General features: G+C 47.5%; 1 protein-coding gene across 3 annotated transcripts in view; it reads right to left on the bottom strand.

The window, feature by feature from the left end:
- The window catches only part of IGSF9 (immunoglobulin superfamily member 9), an 808805-nt gene that overhangs the window by 241742 nt on the left and 553818 nt on the right, over nt 1-13245 (bottom strand). For all 3 annotated transcript variants that reach the window (XM_085639861.1, XM_085639863.1, XM_085639862.1), the window contains one exon: nt 9512-9662. In XM_085639861.1, the coding sequence (XP_085495987.1) occupies nt 9512-9662 (151 nt within the window). The remainder of the gene's footprint in view (nt 1-9511; nt 9663-13245) is intronic.

Below are 13245 nucleotides of genomic sequence, written 5' to 3'. Positions count from 1 at the left end.
TGATTTGGGATTAGGTTGACATGACCCCTCAGACTTCTGTCTCCACATGTAGAGCTAAATGTCAAGTCCCCTTCACCCTCTAGTTGCACGTCAATCACACGTCATGCGGCTGCGCGCGCATCTCTGCCAAGTATTTCTGCTGACATTGCAGGATTCTCTCATGGATCCACCCACTTGTGACATCATGTTTAATGACGTTTTTAGTTACGCCTATGTTTACGCCTTTTTTCATTACGTATGTGTATCATTATCTGTATTATCAGCTGTTACGCCTCTTGCATCTGTCTTAATGTAATACTTTTCATATAAATATCATTACTTGTCAATAATGTATTGCCTTCCCTTCCTGAACCTTCGTGGTGATGGAATTTGAAGCCTACAGTTCGAACTGTTATGTTATGTTATGTTAAATTAAATTTATTAAGCGCACGTACGCCCGTAGGCTTCATGGCGCTGTGGAAGACTAGCAAACATAACATGTGACAGAAAGAAAGAAAATTTAACTAAGGATAAGCTTGCTTAAAGAGCCAAGTCTTAAAAGCCTGTCTAAAGGCTAACAGATCTTCGTGGAGTCTTAGTGGCAGTGGCAAGGAATTCCACAGGGAGGAAGCCAGGAAGTGGAAAGATCCTCCTCCCTGGCGTTGTTTCCTGATCCGGGGCACGACTAACAAATGCTTTTGGCCAGAACGGAGAGCACGGGAGGGAGTGTAACTGACCAGCAGGCAGCTAATGAATCCAGGGCCCTTACCTTGTAGAGCCCTGAAGATAATGCATCCCGCTTTAAATGCTGCTCTCTGCGCTACAGGCAGCCAGTGGAGACTGGCCAGTCCAGGTCTAATAGACTGCCACTTAGGAATTTTACAGATCAACCTGGCCGCTTGGTTCTGAACCAGTTGGAGTCTCTTGAGCTGCCCCGCCGGTAGGCCCAGATATAAACTATTGGAATAATCCAAACGGGACAGCACAAGAGCAATGATGACCTGAATCAGAGCAGGGTGGGTTAAAAGGTGGGCGATCTTCTTAATCTTGCAAAGTTGGAAGAAACTTGCAGATACCACAGTCCCTACCTGGCTTTTGAGCGAAAGATCTTCATTAAAAGTGAAACCTAAGCTCTTAACTGTTTGGGATTTAGCTGGAGGATCTCCCATTTCTGGAGGCCAGAAGTGTGGTCCCCAATGCAGTTCACTCTTCCCAGGCAAAATCAGTTCAGTTTTGCCTGGGTTGAGTTTCAGATGATTTAGGCCCATCCATCTCTGAATGTGAACCATGACCTCCCGAAATTCGGTGGCAGCGCCAGGGGAGTCCAGACAGAAGATCAGTTGCAGATCATCTGCATAGTTAAAAATTAAGGCGCTAAACTTTTTTAATGAAAATAACAAGGGTCGTAAGTACAAATTAAACAAAAGTGGGGACAGGGACGAGCCTTGGGGGACTCCACATTCATTTTTGATTTTGGGCGCTGTAAAAGTTCCCAATCTCACTGCCTGGGTACGCTCCGAGATAAATGACTTCAGCCATCTAAGTGCCGAGCCTCTCAGGCCAGCCTGTTCGACACGGTCGACCAAGATGGTGTGGTCGACCGTGTCGAATGCGGCCGATAGGTCGAGAAGTACCAATGCTTGGTGAATGTCCCTATCTGCATTGCTTCTTAGTACATTCTGGACCGCCAGTGTCACCATCTCGGTTGAATGCCCTGGTCGAAACCCAGCTTGGTTATGCTCCAGATATCCAGTGGTTTCAACGAAGCTAGAAAGACAGCTAGCAACGTGTGCCTCCAGGATTTTTGATAGGAATGGCAGCAGGGATATCGGGCGGTAATTAGATGGATCGTGAGGATCAAGACTGGGTTTTTTGATCAGGGGAATCAATAGAGCATGCTTAAATCCTGCCGGTACCTTTCCCTGGTTAAGTGAGTCGTTAAGCAGAGAGAGGATCCCGTGAGGGATAGAGTGCCCAATCTCTGTAAAAATGTGGGGTGGGCAGATGTCATCGGGTGATCCAGACTTAACCCGTGCCAGGAGAGTTGAAAAAGTTTTAGCATCTATAGCAGGAAGGGTGTCTAATGTAGTGGGGTTGTTAAAAATATCATCTAAAGGAGACGATTTAGGAGAGCTAGCAATGTTGCGTTTTATATTTACAATTTTCTCTCTGAAAAAATCGTTCAGAGAGTCACACAACTTCTGGGTAGGGGCTATTGATGGGGCTGTCCTATCATCGTCACAGAGCTCGTTGACTATGTTAAAAATATCTTTAGTTTTATTTGAGGAATTTAAAATTTTTTGAGAAAAATAGTCAGATTTATGTTGGAGCAAGATTTTTTGGAACTCCTTTCTTGCGGAACAGTACACTGTCCTGGCTTGAGGGGAGTAGCTTTGTCTCCATTTCCGTTCCTTCTGTCGAACTCCCAGTTTAAGATCTTTCAGTTCTTGGGAGAACCATTTGTGTGCTTCATTTCCTCTAACATTAGGGACCCGTACTAAGGGGGCTGAGAGGTCAGCTGCGTTAAGTAACCAGTTAGACAGCGCTCTCTCGCTAGTGTCCAGATCATCGTACGGTGGTGGTACGGTTTTGTTTAAAATGTCAATAAATCCCGGAAGGTCCATAGATTTCCATTTGCGGAATTCTTTGCTCTTGCATGGCTTGGGTTTGACATTTCCGCCTACTTCTAGTGTGAAATAGATGATGAAATGATCCGACCAGATACATGGGCTGATGACTGGATTGGATAAAGATAGATTATGCGTCCATATCTGGTCCAAGCTGTGACCTTTCTGGTGAGTGGGTACATGGATGTGCTGATTTAGATTCAGGTCTGTTAGCAAATCTATCAATTCAGCAGCTTGAGTATCTGTGCCTATGCTATCAAGCCAGTAATTTAGGTCCCCAATAAGGATGATTTTAGAGTAGCTGACTACATATGAAGCCAGCTGCTCTGCCAGAATGGATGGATATTTGGCCATGTATTGGGGGGGTCGGTAAATCAGGACCAGAATGAGGGACCCACCTTCAGTGTCGAGATTAATCACCAAGTTCTCAGTGTCCGGAAGGATCAAAGAAGGCAGTTGCCTGACCTGAAGGGATTTCAAGATTATAGCTGCTACTCCACCTCCGGCCTTCCCAGGTGTACGGTTGGCCGTCAGAATATAATATTCTGCAGGAAGAGCCACGAGTACGTCGGGGAGGGAGTGAGGGGTTAGCCAAGTTTCAGCTAATAAGAAGATGTCAGGTTTTACCTCCTTCAGGAAAAGAAAAATGTCTATCTGGTTTTTGACCAGGGACCGAGTATTGAGGTAGTAACAGCGCAAGCTGTGTTTTACAGAGGGTGCAGTTTGAGGCTCAGGAAAAGGTTGTTTTAAAGGCTGAGCATGGGGCACAGCATTGATGGAAGAGGAAAGCCCTAGGCTTTGAATGCAAGTCAATGTGCGTGGGGCTAGGGAGTGCTTACAGGGACCATCAGGATTGTGAGGGCGTAAAAGCAGGAGTTCCTGAGATGAGTATTTATAAAAATGGCCAGGAGGAGTGGGCTCGGGTCCCGGTCGGCCGCGGACGGGCGCAGACGGGCTTAACTCAGGCGCAACTCCGGCGCGCCTCCGTCGCGCCCGCTGCGCTCGTCCGCTGCGCTGACACATGATGGCCCGTTTAAGTAGGGGCGGTACTTGTGGGGGTGTGGCCAAGATGACCGTGGCCTCGCCTCACCCGAGCAGCCCAATCCAAGATGTCGGCCCCAGCTGCTGCGAGCCGCCGCTGTGTTCAGCGCTGTGCCGTGCCGGTGCACTCAGAAGGAGTGGAAGGTGAGCGTCAGGATTTCCGAGGGGGAAGAGATGAGCAGAGAAGATTAAAAGCGCGCCTCTGCGCTTTATGCAGGAGCGCTAGTTAAAACAGCGTCTCTTCCTGGGAAACAAGTCAGGTAGTGCAGCTTCCTTTAGCTACAGGCGCGGACCCCCTGCCACAGGGTCAGCCGCCTGCTAGTGCCAAAGGATTGCAATGAACAGTACTCCTAAGTAGGGGCGGTACTCGTGGGGGTGTGGCCAAGATGACCGTGGCCTCGCCTCACCCGAGCAGCCCAATCCAAGATGTCGGCCCCAGCTGCTGCGAGCCGCCGCTGTGTTCAGCGCTGTGCCGTGCCGGTGCACTCAGAAGGAGTGGAAGGTGAGCGTCAGGATTTCCGAGGGGGAAGAGATGAGCAGAGAAGATTAAAAGCGCGCCTCTGCGCTTTATGCAGGAGCGCTAGTTAAAACAGCGTCTCTTCCTGGGAAACAAGTCAGGTAGTGCAGCTTCCTTTAGCTACAGGCGCGGACCCCCTGCCACAGGGTCAGCCGCCTGCTAGTGCCAAAGGATTGCAATGAACAGTACTCCTAAGTAGGGGCGGTACTCGTGGGGGTGTGGCCAAGATGACCGTGGCCTCGCCTCACCCGAGCAGCCCAATCCAAGATGTCGGCCCCAGCTGCTGCGAGCCGCCGCTGTGTTCAGCGCTGTGCCGTGCCGGTGCACTCAGAAGGAGTGGAAGGTGAGCGTCAGGATTTCCGAGGGGGAAGAGATGAGCAGAGAAGATTAAAAGCGCGCCTCTGCGCTTTATGCAGGAGCGCTAGTTAAAACAGCGTCTCTTCCTGGGAAACAAGTCAGGTAGTGCAGCTTCCTTTAGCTACAGGCGCGGACCCCCTGCCACAGGGTCAGCCGCCTGCTAGTGCCAAAGGATTGCAATGAACAGTACTCCTAAGTAGGGGCGGTACTCGTGGGGGTGTGGCCAAGATGACCGTGGCCTCGCCTCACCCGAGCAGCCCAATCCAAGATGTCGGCCCCAGCTGCTGCGAGCCGCCGCTGTGTTCAGCGCTGTGCCGTGCCGGTGCACTCAGAAGGAGTGGAAGGTGAGCGTCAGGATTTCCGAGGGGGAAGAGATGAGCAGAGAAGATTAAAAGCGCGCCTCTGCGCTTTATGCAGGAGCGCTAGTTAAAACAGCGTCTCTTCCTGGGAAACAAGTCAGGTAGTGCAGCTTCCTTTAGCTACAGGCGCGGACCCCCTGCCACAGGGTCAGCCGCCTGCTAGTGCCAGTGCTAGTACTGTAATTCCTTTGTAGAGGAATAAAGCCTTTTAGAACCTCTAATACCACGGATTCTGCCTCTTATATTTACTGAGTTACTCTTACTAGACTTTACCGCATAAAAAATAGTACCGGTAATGAAATATTTACCACACCCCTATCAATATGTGTACAAAGTTAAATTAAGCACATATTTTCCCACTTTGCAGCAAACTTTGAAATATTATAGTCAGTGCAGCTTTTGGTGATTAGTGTGATAGGCGTGAATCCAAATTTGTAAAAAAACAAACAAAAAAACAAAATATTTACGTTGAAATATGCAGTTTTCATACAAGGTGAACCCCGGACTCTTTTCAAACAAATTTCTTAACTTGAGGGTATAGCGACGCGTATTGGCAAACCGATTTAAACAGCGCTTTATTGTGAGCATAAATCTCCGTCTTCTTCACTCCAACTATGTTCTCTCACAACAGCCTAAGTTAGAACATTATTGACACACTCTTGGTGTATACGCTCACTCGCCACAGTGCAGTACAGGAATTGTTTTACGCCCTGCCACTTTCAATTGTCACCAGCCGCCACTGCTAATAAGTAACCCGAGTGTCCTTAAAATGGCTGCCAAAAACACGGGAACTCTTCTGCGCATGCGTCTACTACATCTACGTAGTATGACGTCTCCTGTCGCTTGGTGGGAAATCTTTGCAGCTGCGCAATAGCTATTAACATTGCTGCTCGAAACCCTCACATTAACGCACATGCTGTGCTGAAACTAACCTGCAAGAAACAGACGCGAGCCACAGGACTACGCTCCGCTTTAGCAAATCAAATCGCAAACTTCCAGACACACACCCGTCTCTTTTGCAATTTCTCCACGTTACGAACTATACTGGATCCTTTGAATGAAGCCATGGGATTTCATGACGCCACACTTGTAATCATTCGTCTCTAACTTATACACCCATGTCCCCACCCGTGGCTTCCCATTGAACTCTACTACACGTTACGAGATTAATTGTACTCTGTTTCGTTTACTAGTCTTGCGGTACAGACCAACCGGGTTGGAATTATCACCGGCTTGTCGAATACATTAATCCGTTCTCCACCGATACAGATCACTCTACTGTAGAGACGTAGAACTTTAGCCCGTTTTTACTTTCCAGCCGGGTTGGAATTATCACCGGCTTTGGGCCCTGAAGAAGTCGTGGGAGTATCCTCCTAGACGAAACACGTGTCCGCTGGTTGCTTTTGCTGTTTTTTGTTCTACGCAAAACAAATTAAAAGAAACAGGAAACAACTCTTCTGCAAACTTTAATGAGAATTACTCTTGAATGGACTTATGTTATTGTGACTTCATATGTTTACACTAATGCACGTGTGTCTAGGATTTGGATATACTATTTTGATGTAGGAAGTCTTCCTACACACATATAGGGGTTATAGGGGTCTCCCCTACCTGGTTAGCACCGTATTCATTTGAATTTTTTCCTAGAACATACGCAAATTTTGCTGAGCGCCACCACTTCCTATGTACTTAAAACCCTCTTTTTGATTGCTCTACTAATAAGTAAACCGAGTGTCCTTAAAATGGCTGCCAAAAACGCGGGAACTCTTCTGCGCATGCGTCTACTACATCTACGTAGTATGACGTCTCCTGTCGCTTGGTAGGAAATCTTTGCAGCTGCACAATAGCTTTTAACATGGCTGCTTGAAACTCTCGCATTAACGCACATGCTGTGCTGAAACTAACCTATGCAAGTTTTACTAAGCCATAAATGTAACAGATATATTAAGTATATGGGGTTAGTGTAGAAGTAAGTGGTATACAGTGAATTCATTTAATTTTGAATTCTAACATGTTCTTCTCTGACTTTATTAATAGCACGTATTTGGGCCTTGGAGGGTGACCAATGTCCCTGTCCCCTTGCAGCAACTACGCATGCGTGATACCTCCTTGTTCGGAGACCAATTGTTGCGGTTCGAGCTCGAGCGCGCTCGATAATCCCCTCCCGCCAGAACTACAGTCCCCAGAAAACCATGCGCGCCTCTCGCAAACCGCGTGAGGCGTCATCACGCCCAAGCAGCCGCTACAAAGACGTTGACGCGGCATCACCGTGCGTCGGAAATTCATTCCTGGAGACGGTCCTGGTGTAGCGGTCGCAGCGGAGCCGGCTGATCCACGGTGCGGTGATCAGAGGTGGAGGCAGAGCGTTTCCAGACGGGCGTCAGGTCCGGTAAGGGTGCAGTGCACCGAGTCCCAACGCTGCCCCCAGTCACTTCCTCCTTTCTCTCGTTGGCGAAGCTGAGAACAGCTCATGCGGAGAAGGGGGAGTGGTTCTGTTATATACACTCTTAGTCTGTGGTACGGACCCACCGACTTCTTGACTCTCGCTTATTACTCCTGCCCGGAGGCTACCGGTTCATGTCAGTTTCTTGTGACCCAACTGTCCGTTTATTGTGACTCATCTGTCCGTTTATTGTGTCTCCTCTGGCAGTATATTGAGACTCATCTGGCAATATATTGTGACTTATCTGGCCCCTTGTCAAACGCCTGTACGAGGCAGTAACTTTGACCTCATAGCATCACTCAATGTTTGTTTTGGTCTTACGTCTTATGGTCAACATTGCAAGCTATTGGGATTCTGACCTCTGGGGGAGGTGGAGAAACCCATTGGCGAATTCATCTCTGTTGTTGTTCCTAATGTGCACTGTTGTATCGTACTGTGTGTGCTCATGACTCCATCTTTAACAGGGAGCCCTTTAAAGTGTGCGGACTAGCACTCTTCCTGTGAAGCAAGGTGGAGCATTGTTTGGGGTAGGTGCGGGGAGAAACCTATACAGTGATATAACAGGGATTGGGGAAAAGTGTGCTTAGCGGAAACGCTGTGGTGTTGTCCTATGATTGCATTGTTACTCTGTATCCTCTGATGTAGCACTCCCAAGAGAACAGCTGTTAGGAACACCCAGAGTGACGCCATAAAGCTGCACATTCTTTTTTTTTTTTTACAGGTACATAGAGATAGTAATAGATGTATAAAACGTACCAAGTTAAAAGAGGGATGCCAAGAAGTTAGGGAAGATAGGTAGGGTATTAATCGTGTTCTTTGTGTCTTACAGATCTCCCTCCCTGCTGTCCCCTTCCTTCCCTTCCCTCACTTGATCCTCCTAATGACCTGTGCCATAACGGCTATTTAGGCTTGGGTAGATCAAGAGGTGGACCTCACATAGCAACAATCCGATCCCGAGGACTGAACCGACGTGACACCAATAGAGACATTGAATGACTGCCAACTCATGTGCCCAGCAAGGACATGGGAAGATCAACTTATGACCCTATGAGAGGAAGAAGACGAAACATTGTATTACAGATTTATCGATCCACATATGAAATGCTTGTGGGAATAAAGCTTGTGGGTATTAAAATTAAGGGGCGGGAATTAGACAATAGAACTAAAGAAAGTTATTGCACTTAGTATGATGTGATGTCCTCACCCCACTGCCTGTCCCAATCAAATTGAGGGGTGTACATAGAATTGAAACATTTGGGGGAGGATCATACATTTGAATTAGTATAACAGAGGTAAGTTCTAGTTAGTTAGTCACATTTGACCCACTTGATGCCGATGCTATGCTGAGATGCTGCCCGATTTTGCTGAAATATGATTGAAGAATCCAACACTAGGGAAAGATCGTGGAACCGAGGAGGCACATCTAGGAAGGGGTCCGGACGATCCCGAGCCGGAGAGAGTAGCACCAGAGCGGGGTGTAACGCTGGCGTTACACTAGATGAGATCACCTTCCCGGTCCTGAACCTGTCCTGAATCCTTGATACTCTGATGTCCAGGTCCTCACACCATTCTAGGTAAATATAGCTCTGTGGGGTTATGCTACGTATTTGCTCTCTATTCTTTCTCTCCTCAGGTACTGTCATCACAAGAATTTAATTAATGTGAATTGAATTATAAGCTAACTGTACTACTTTTACCTGATGGAGGATTGTGGTGTATCTACTTGTATTTTAATTTGACTCACAAAATTATTAATTCAGATAAATCTTTGAAACTCCTTCTGAGTCTGTGGTTCTTTGAATAAAAGTTAAATGTATTTTTATTACATTATCATTTCCTCCCTATTCTAATCTACTACTAGATCTTTCGACACGTACATTTACTTAGGAGACATGGTTGGTAAGAATACTGGTATAAAGGTTCTCTAAGGTAAATCAAAATTGATGACCAGCAGATATTTGCTAGCTCATTCAGTGTATGAATGTATATGGGCCCAAATGAGTGTGTAGAGCCGGTAAACTCCGCTGCATCAGTTCCCACTATATAAACACTACTACTGCTAACCATTCCTATTCTTTCAACTAACAATGGTGTGGAGCTGAGCTAATGACAACAAACCTGAAGAAAACTAATAACCAGCTGAATAACACTCCATCCCACATGTAATAAAAAGCAACAAGAACCTTACCTATAACATAGATGGAGGCCAGTGTACTGATCCGGGCCACGCGATTAGCTGCACTGCATTCCCAGATACCATGCTCTTCCTTGGTCAGGGGCCTCAATACCAAGCTGTTATTGGTATCAGTGTGGGTGCCAATCCTACCTGGGCTGCCCAGCTGCAATACCAAAAATCAATCAGTTTATCACGGAACAGGTCCAGAAACACTTGCTCATTCAAAAATAAATGCTCAATAGCAGACAGTGATAGTTATATATATTCTTCAGAGTTGTGCTGACCTGTGGAAAAATGTGAGGCTGAACTCAAAGGAGGAAAACAGAACGTGCTGGAACAGGTTGTTGTGGTGCTTCAGCAACATGACGAGGAATTCATAATTTGGACACTTGCGTCTTCAAACAATTTCACATTTTTATGGGTCTAAACATACAATTTCTGGCTTAATACGCATACAGCAGGACAATTCATAAAATGAGAATCTATACCAGATTCACCCTGCAAAACAGGAATATCTTTGAAATTGTGGTGTCTTAGAATCGAAGGAGCTACGACTTTATCCACAGGTAAAGCAATCTGGCAGTCATTCTAAAACAGGCAAAGAAAAAGCTGCCTGGGGTGAGTTGTCATTGTGACTCTAGTGAGATTGCCATGTGTTTATACGAACATCGCTGCAGCCAGCAGCTTGTTACAATCACTCTTCAAGACCACCAGGCCAGTATTACTTAAAGGGAGCATTATGCCTGTTGGCATCACGGCACACCCCTGCGCTGGGTGCAAACAGGGAATATGTACCCTATTGTGATGACTAGGCTGCCCTCAGGGCAGTAGTGAACTGGTGCTTCAGTTGGAAAGCACTTTCAGGTAAAATACGGAGCAACGGTTTAAAATCTGCTCCATGTTTCACAGTGTAGGCGGCAACCAGCCTGCACTTTTAAGAGGGATTAGAAATTGTGAGAAGTTGGCCTGGTATATGCTGTCCACTAGTTAAAGTGGGCACCTTGCACCAGTCCAAACGACCCTTATTGATGATTAGGTTAAAGACAACCTTTATTGAAAGCTATCCTAGTGGTAGCTATGGAGAGCAGCCTTCAGGCTAAGTCTCGAAGGAATGTAAAGCAGCTTGGTTTACCAGATTATAACCTCCTGAATGACCAAATGAAAGGAGAACCACACAAGGTATATATAAAAATATATGTATTTATTACTAAACACTCTCTACTAACCTCTTTATGAGATTATAGAAAAAAGCACACAATATTAAATCTCTAGAACGACAGTAAATAGCACAATACACAGTGGGCTCCAGGGGGAGACCAAACCATATACTAAGAAAGTGGTAGAACAACCACGACTTGACTAGAGACAGTGCCTAGAGCACGTAGAATTGCTGGGACCCCAAGGAGCCACCCAAAGTAGTGACACAGGAGACCCATGGAGGACGGGTGCAGTGTGAGAACACAGACGCGAGCTCCGTACAACTCTATGGGAAAGTCGCAGTTGGAATTTGAAAGATTAAGGACACTTAGGAGAGGACTTGAAGCAAACTCTTTGGAACATAGAAGGTTCTAAGGCCAGCACCCTTGAGAGTACCGAGGTACCCATGTTACCTATCCCAGAGGAGCCGGGTGCATAGGGGTCAAGTGGTGTCGGAAACGCCTGTTGATTTCAATAGCGTAATGCGAAGAAGTGCTGTTGCCGGGAAGATGAGAAGTGTCCGGTGTGATCCAAGCCTGGATCGGAGCTTAGAAGAACCTGAAAGCAGAGGAGACAGAGTCTGGGTGACTTCACAGTGACCAGGGGCACGATAGACGAATGCCCACCGATGTCGGGTGTTTCAGGTGAGAAGAGGTGCAGCCACGGGGACCAGGAGACGTCGATGACGACTTAAGTCCGGAGGTGAGCTGTCCCACGAAGGATGTCGAGTGCTGGGGGGTCAGTGTCCGGATTGAACACCAACAAGCCTTGGCAACTGCAACCCACGCGAGCAGAGGAAAGATACTTCGGTGAGGACCAGCAAGGTCCTGGGGACTCTCCAAGCTATGGAAAGTCAGGGCATGTCTGGAGCAACCAGGAAAGCCCACAGAAAGTTAACGTTACCTTCACAGGGACGCACAGGTTGACGGACCAGGGATCGCGAAGGGACCTCGAGCTGAATCACAAAATACCAGCCCACAGAACACTCGTGGAGTGTAGGCCGGAAATTTTCAGTGGAAATACTGCTCGGGCCAGGACTACAAGTAGCCCAAAGCACAGCCTCAGGGGTCGCCAAAAAGAATATGCTGCTTGCAAATGTACGCGGTGCACAGGGGTTCGGGTTGCAAGGTCACCATGAGGGATACAGGCCTCAGAATTGCTGAGAGCACAGATCAACCTCAGTCACCTCGGGAACCCACCTCCTGTGTTGCAGAAATCTTCGGAGTCCTCAGGAGCTTCGGAGATGCAAACCGGTCAGATGCATTTCAGGTGCCTGTCTTGCAGAGGGGTAACTCCTTTACTCCAAGGGAGATTCTTCAGTCATCCAGCGTAGTGCAGATAGTCGAAGTACTTGGTTTCTGTAGCAGAGTTTGGTCCAAGTAAATCTAAAGTGCTGTAGTGAGGGGTTCCTACCTTATACCCAAGGAAGGGGTGGGACTAACTCTGGGGACCCACCTATGGAAGGGTCAGGACAGAGGGGTGGCAACACCCATGTACTTTGTCCAGTTTCGCGCCAGAGCAGCACCAAATAGCTTCTGCAAACGGTTTGAGCTGGACTATGCACATTTGTCCAGTTTCGCGCCAGAGCTGGAGCAAATGGCTTCTGCAACCGGTTTGAGCTGGACTATGCACAGGGACACCAAATGTGCCCCCAGTGCAGACATCAAAGCACTCTCAGAGTGCACCCACCCAGCCCCAATACACTAAAGCCTGTCTGGGAGGTGGTCACACCTCCCTGCGACAGGAAACCTATTGTCAAGCCTTCCCTTGCTGGAGTTGCGTCCAGCAGCAGGAGGGCAGACTCGTGTCTGTGGCTGGCAGCATCCATTTTGTGATACCAGGGTCAAGAAAGCTGGTACTGGGTGTACCGGTGTTGTCATATTTCTCCCACTAGGAGGGTGGAATCACACCTGTGTGGAGGTATGGTTCCAAGGTGTGTGACACCTAACACAACATGTTTCCATGCAGCCGTTTTAAAGTTAGCATTTACCGCAAGATTATAATGCATTTAAGTATATATGGTTGGCTGCATCACAAACAACCCCGGAATATAGGATCCGAAGGCTGCAGAGGGGCTCTGCTCATGCATGTGCACCCTCTCACATAAAACCCAGCACCCTGCCTTCAGGATTGATAAGGCCTGCCATAGGGGTGACTGATAGGTTTATATGTGCAGTGATATGGAGTAGATATAGTAAACCTATATCTAAGTAAGGGGTGCATGCACCACCTTACACAGGTTGCTGTAGCATACCTGTGGTGTCATTTTGAATGGTCTCCCAGGGGTGGCATAATACATGCTGCAGCCCCTGACAGGCCTCTGGGGTACCCAGGACCTGGGTACATAGTATACCATATACTAGGGACTGATAAGGGTACCCCAGAATCCAATCTGGAGTGTACTTAAGGCACATGCAATCAATTTAGGGAGAAAGCAGATAGACTGGGGTCCTGATTTGCAGGATACCAGTCAAACTAAGTCGAAAACCAGCAAAACACCAGGAAAAAAGTGGGGGTAACCATGCAGTCAGATTCCACCTTCCTACAGA

This window comes from Triturus cristatus, chromosome 12, assembly GCF_964204655.1.
Source record: "Triturus cristatus chromosome 12, aTriCri1.1, whole genome shotgun sequence".
In the NCBI taxonomy this organism is placed as follows: Eukaryota; Metazoa; Chordata; class Amphibia; order Caudata; family Salamandridae; genus Triturus; species Triturus cristatus.
Note: the sequence above shows the minus strand (reverse complement) of the source record. Positions and strands in the feature narration are given on the sequence as shown.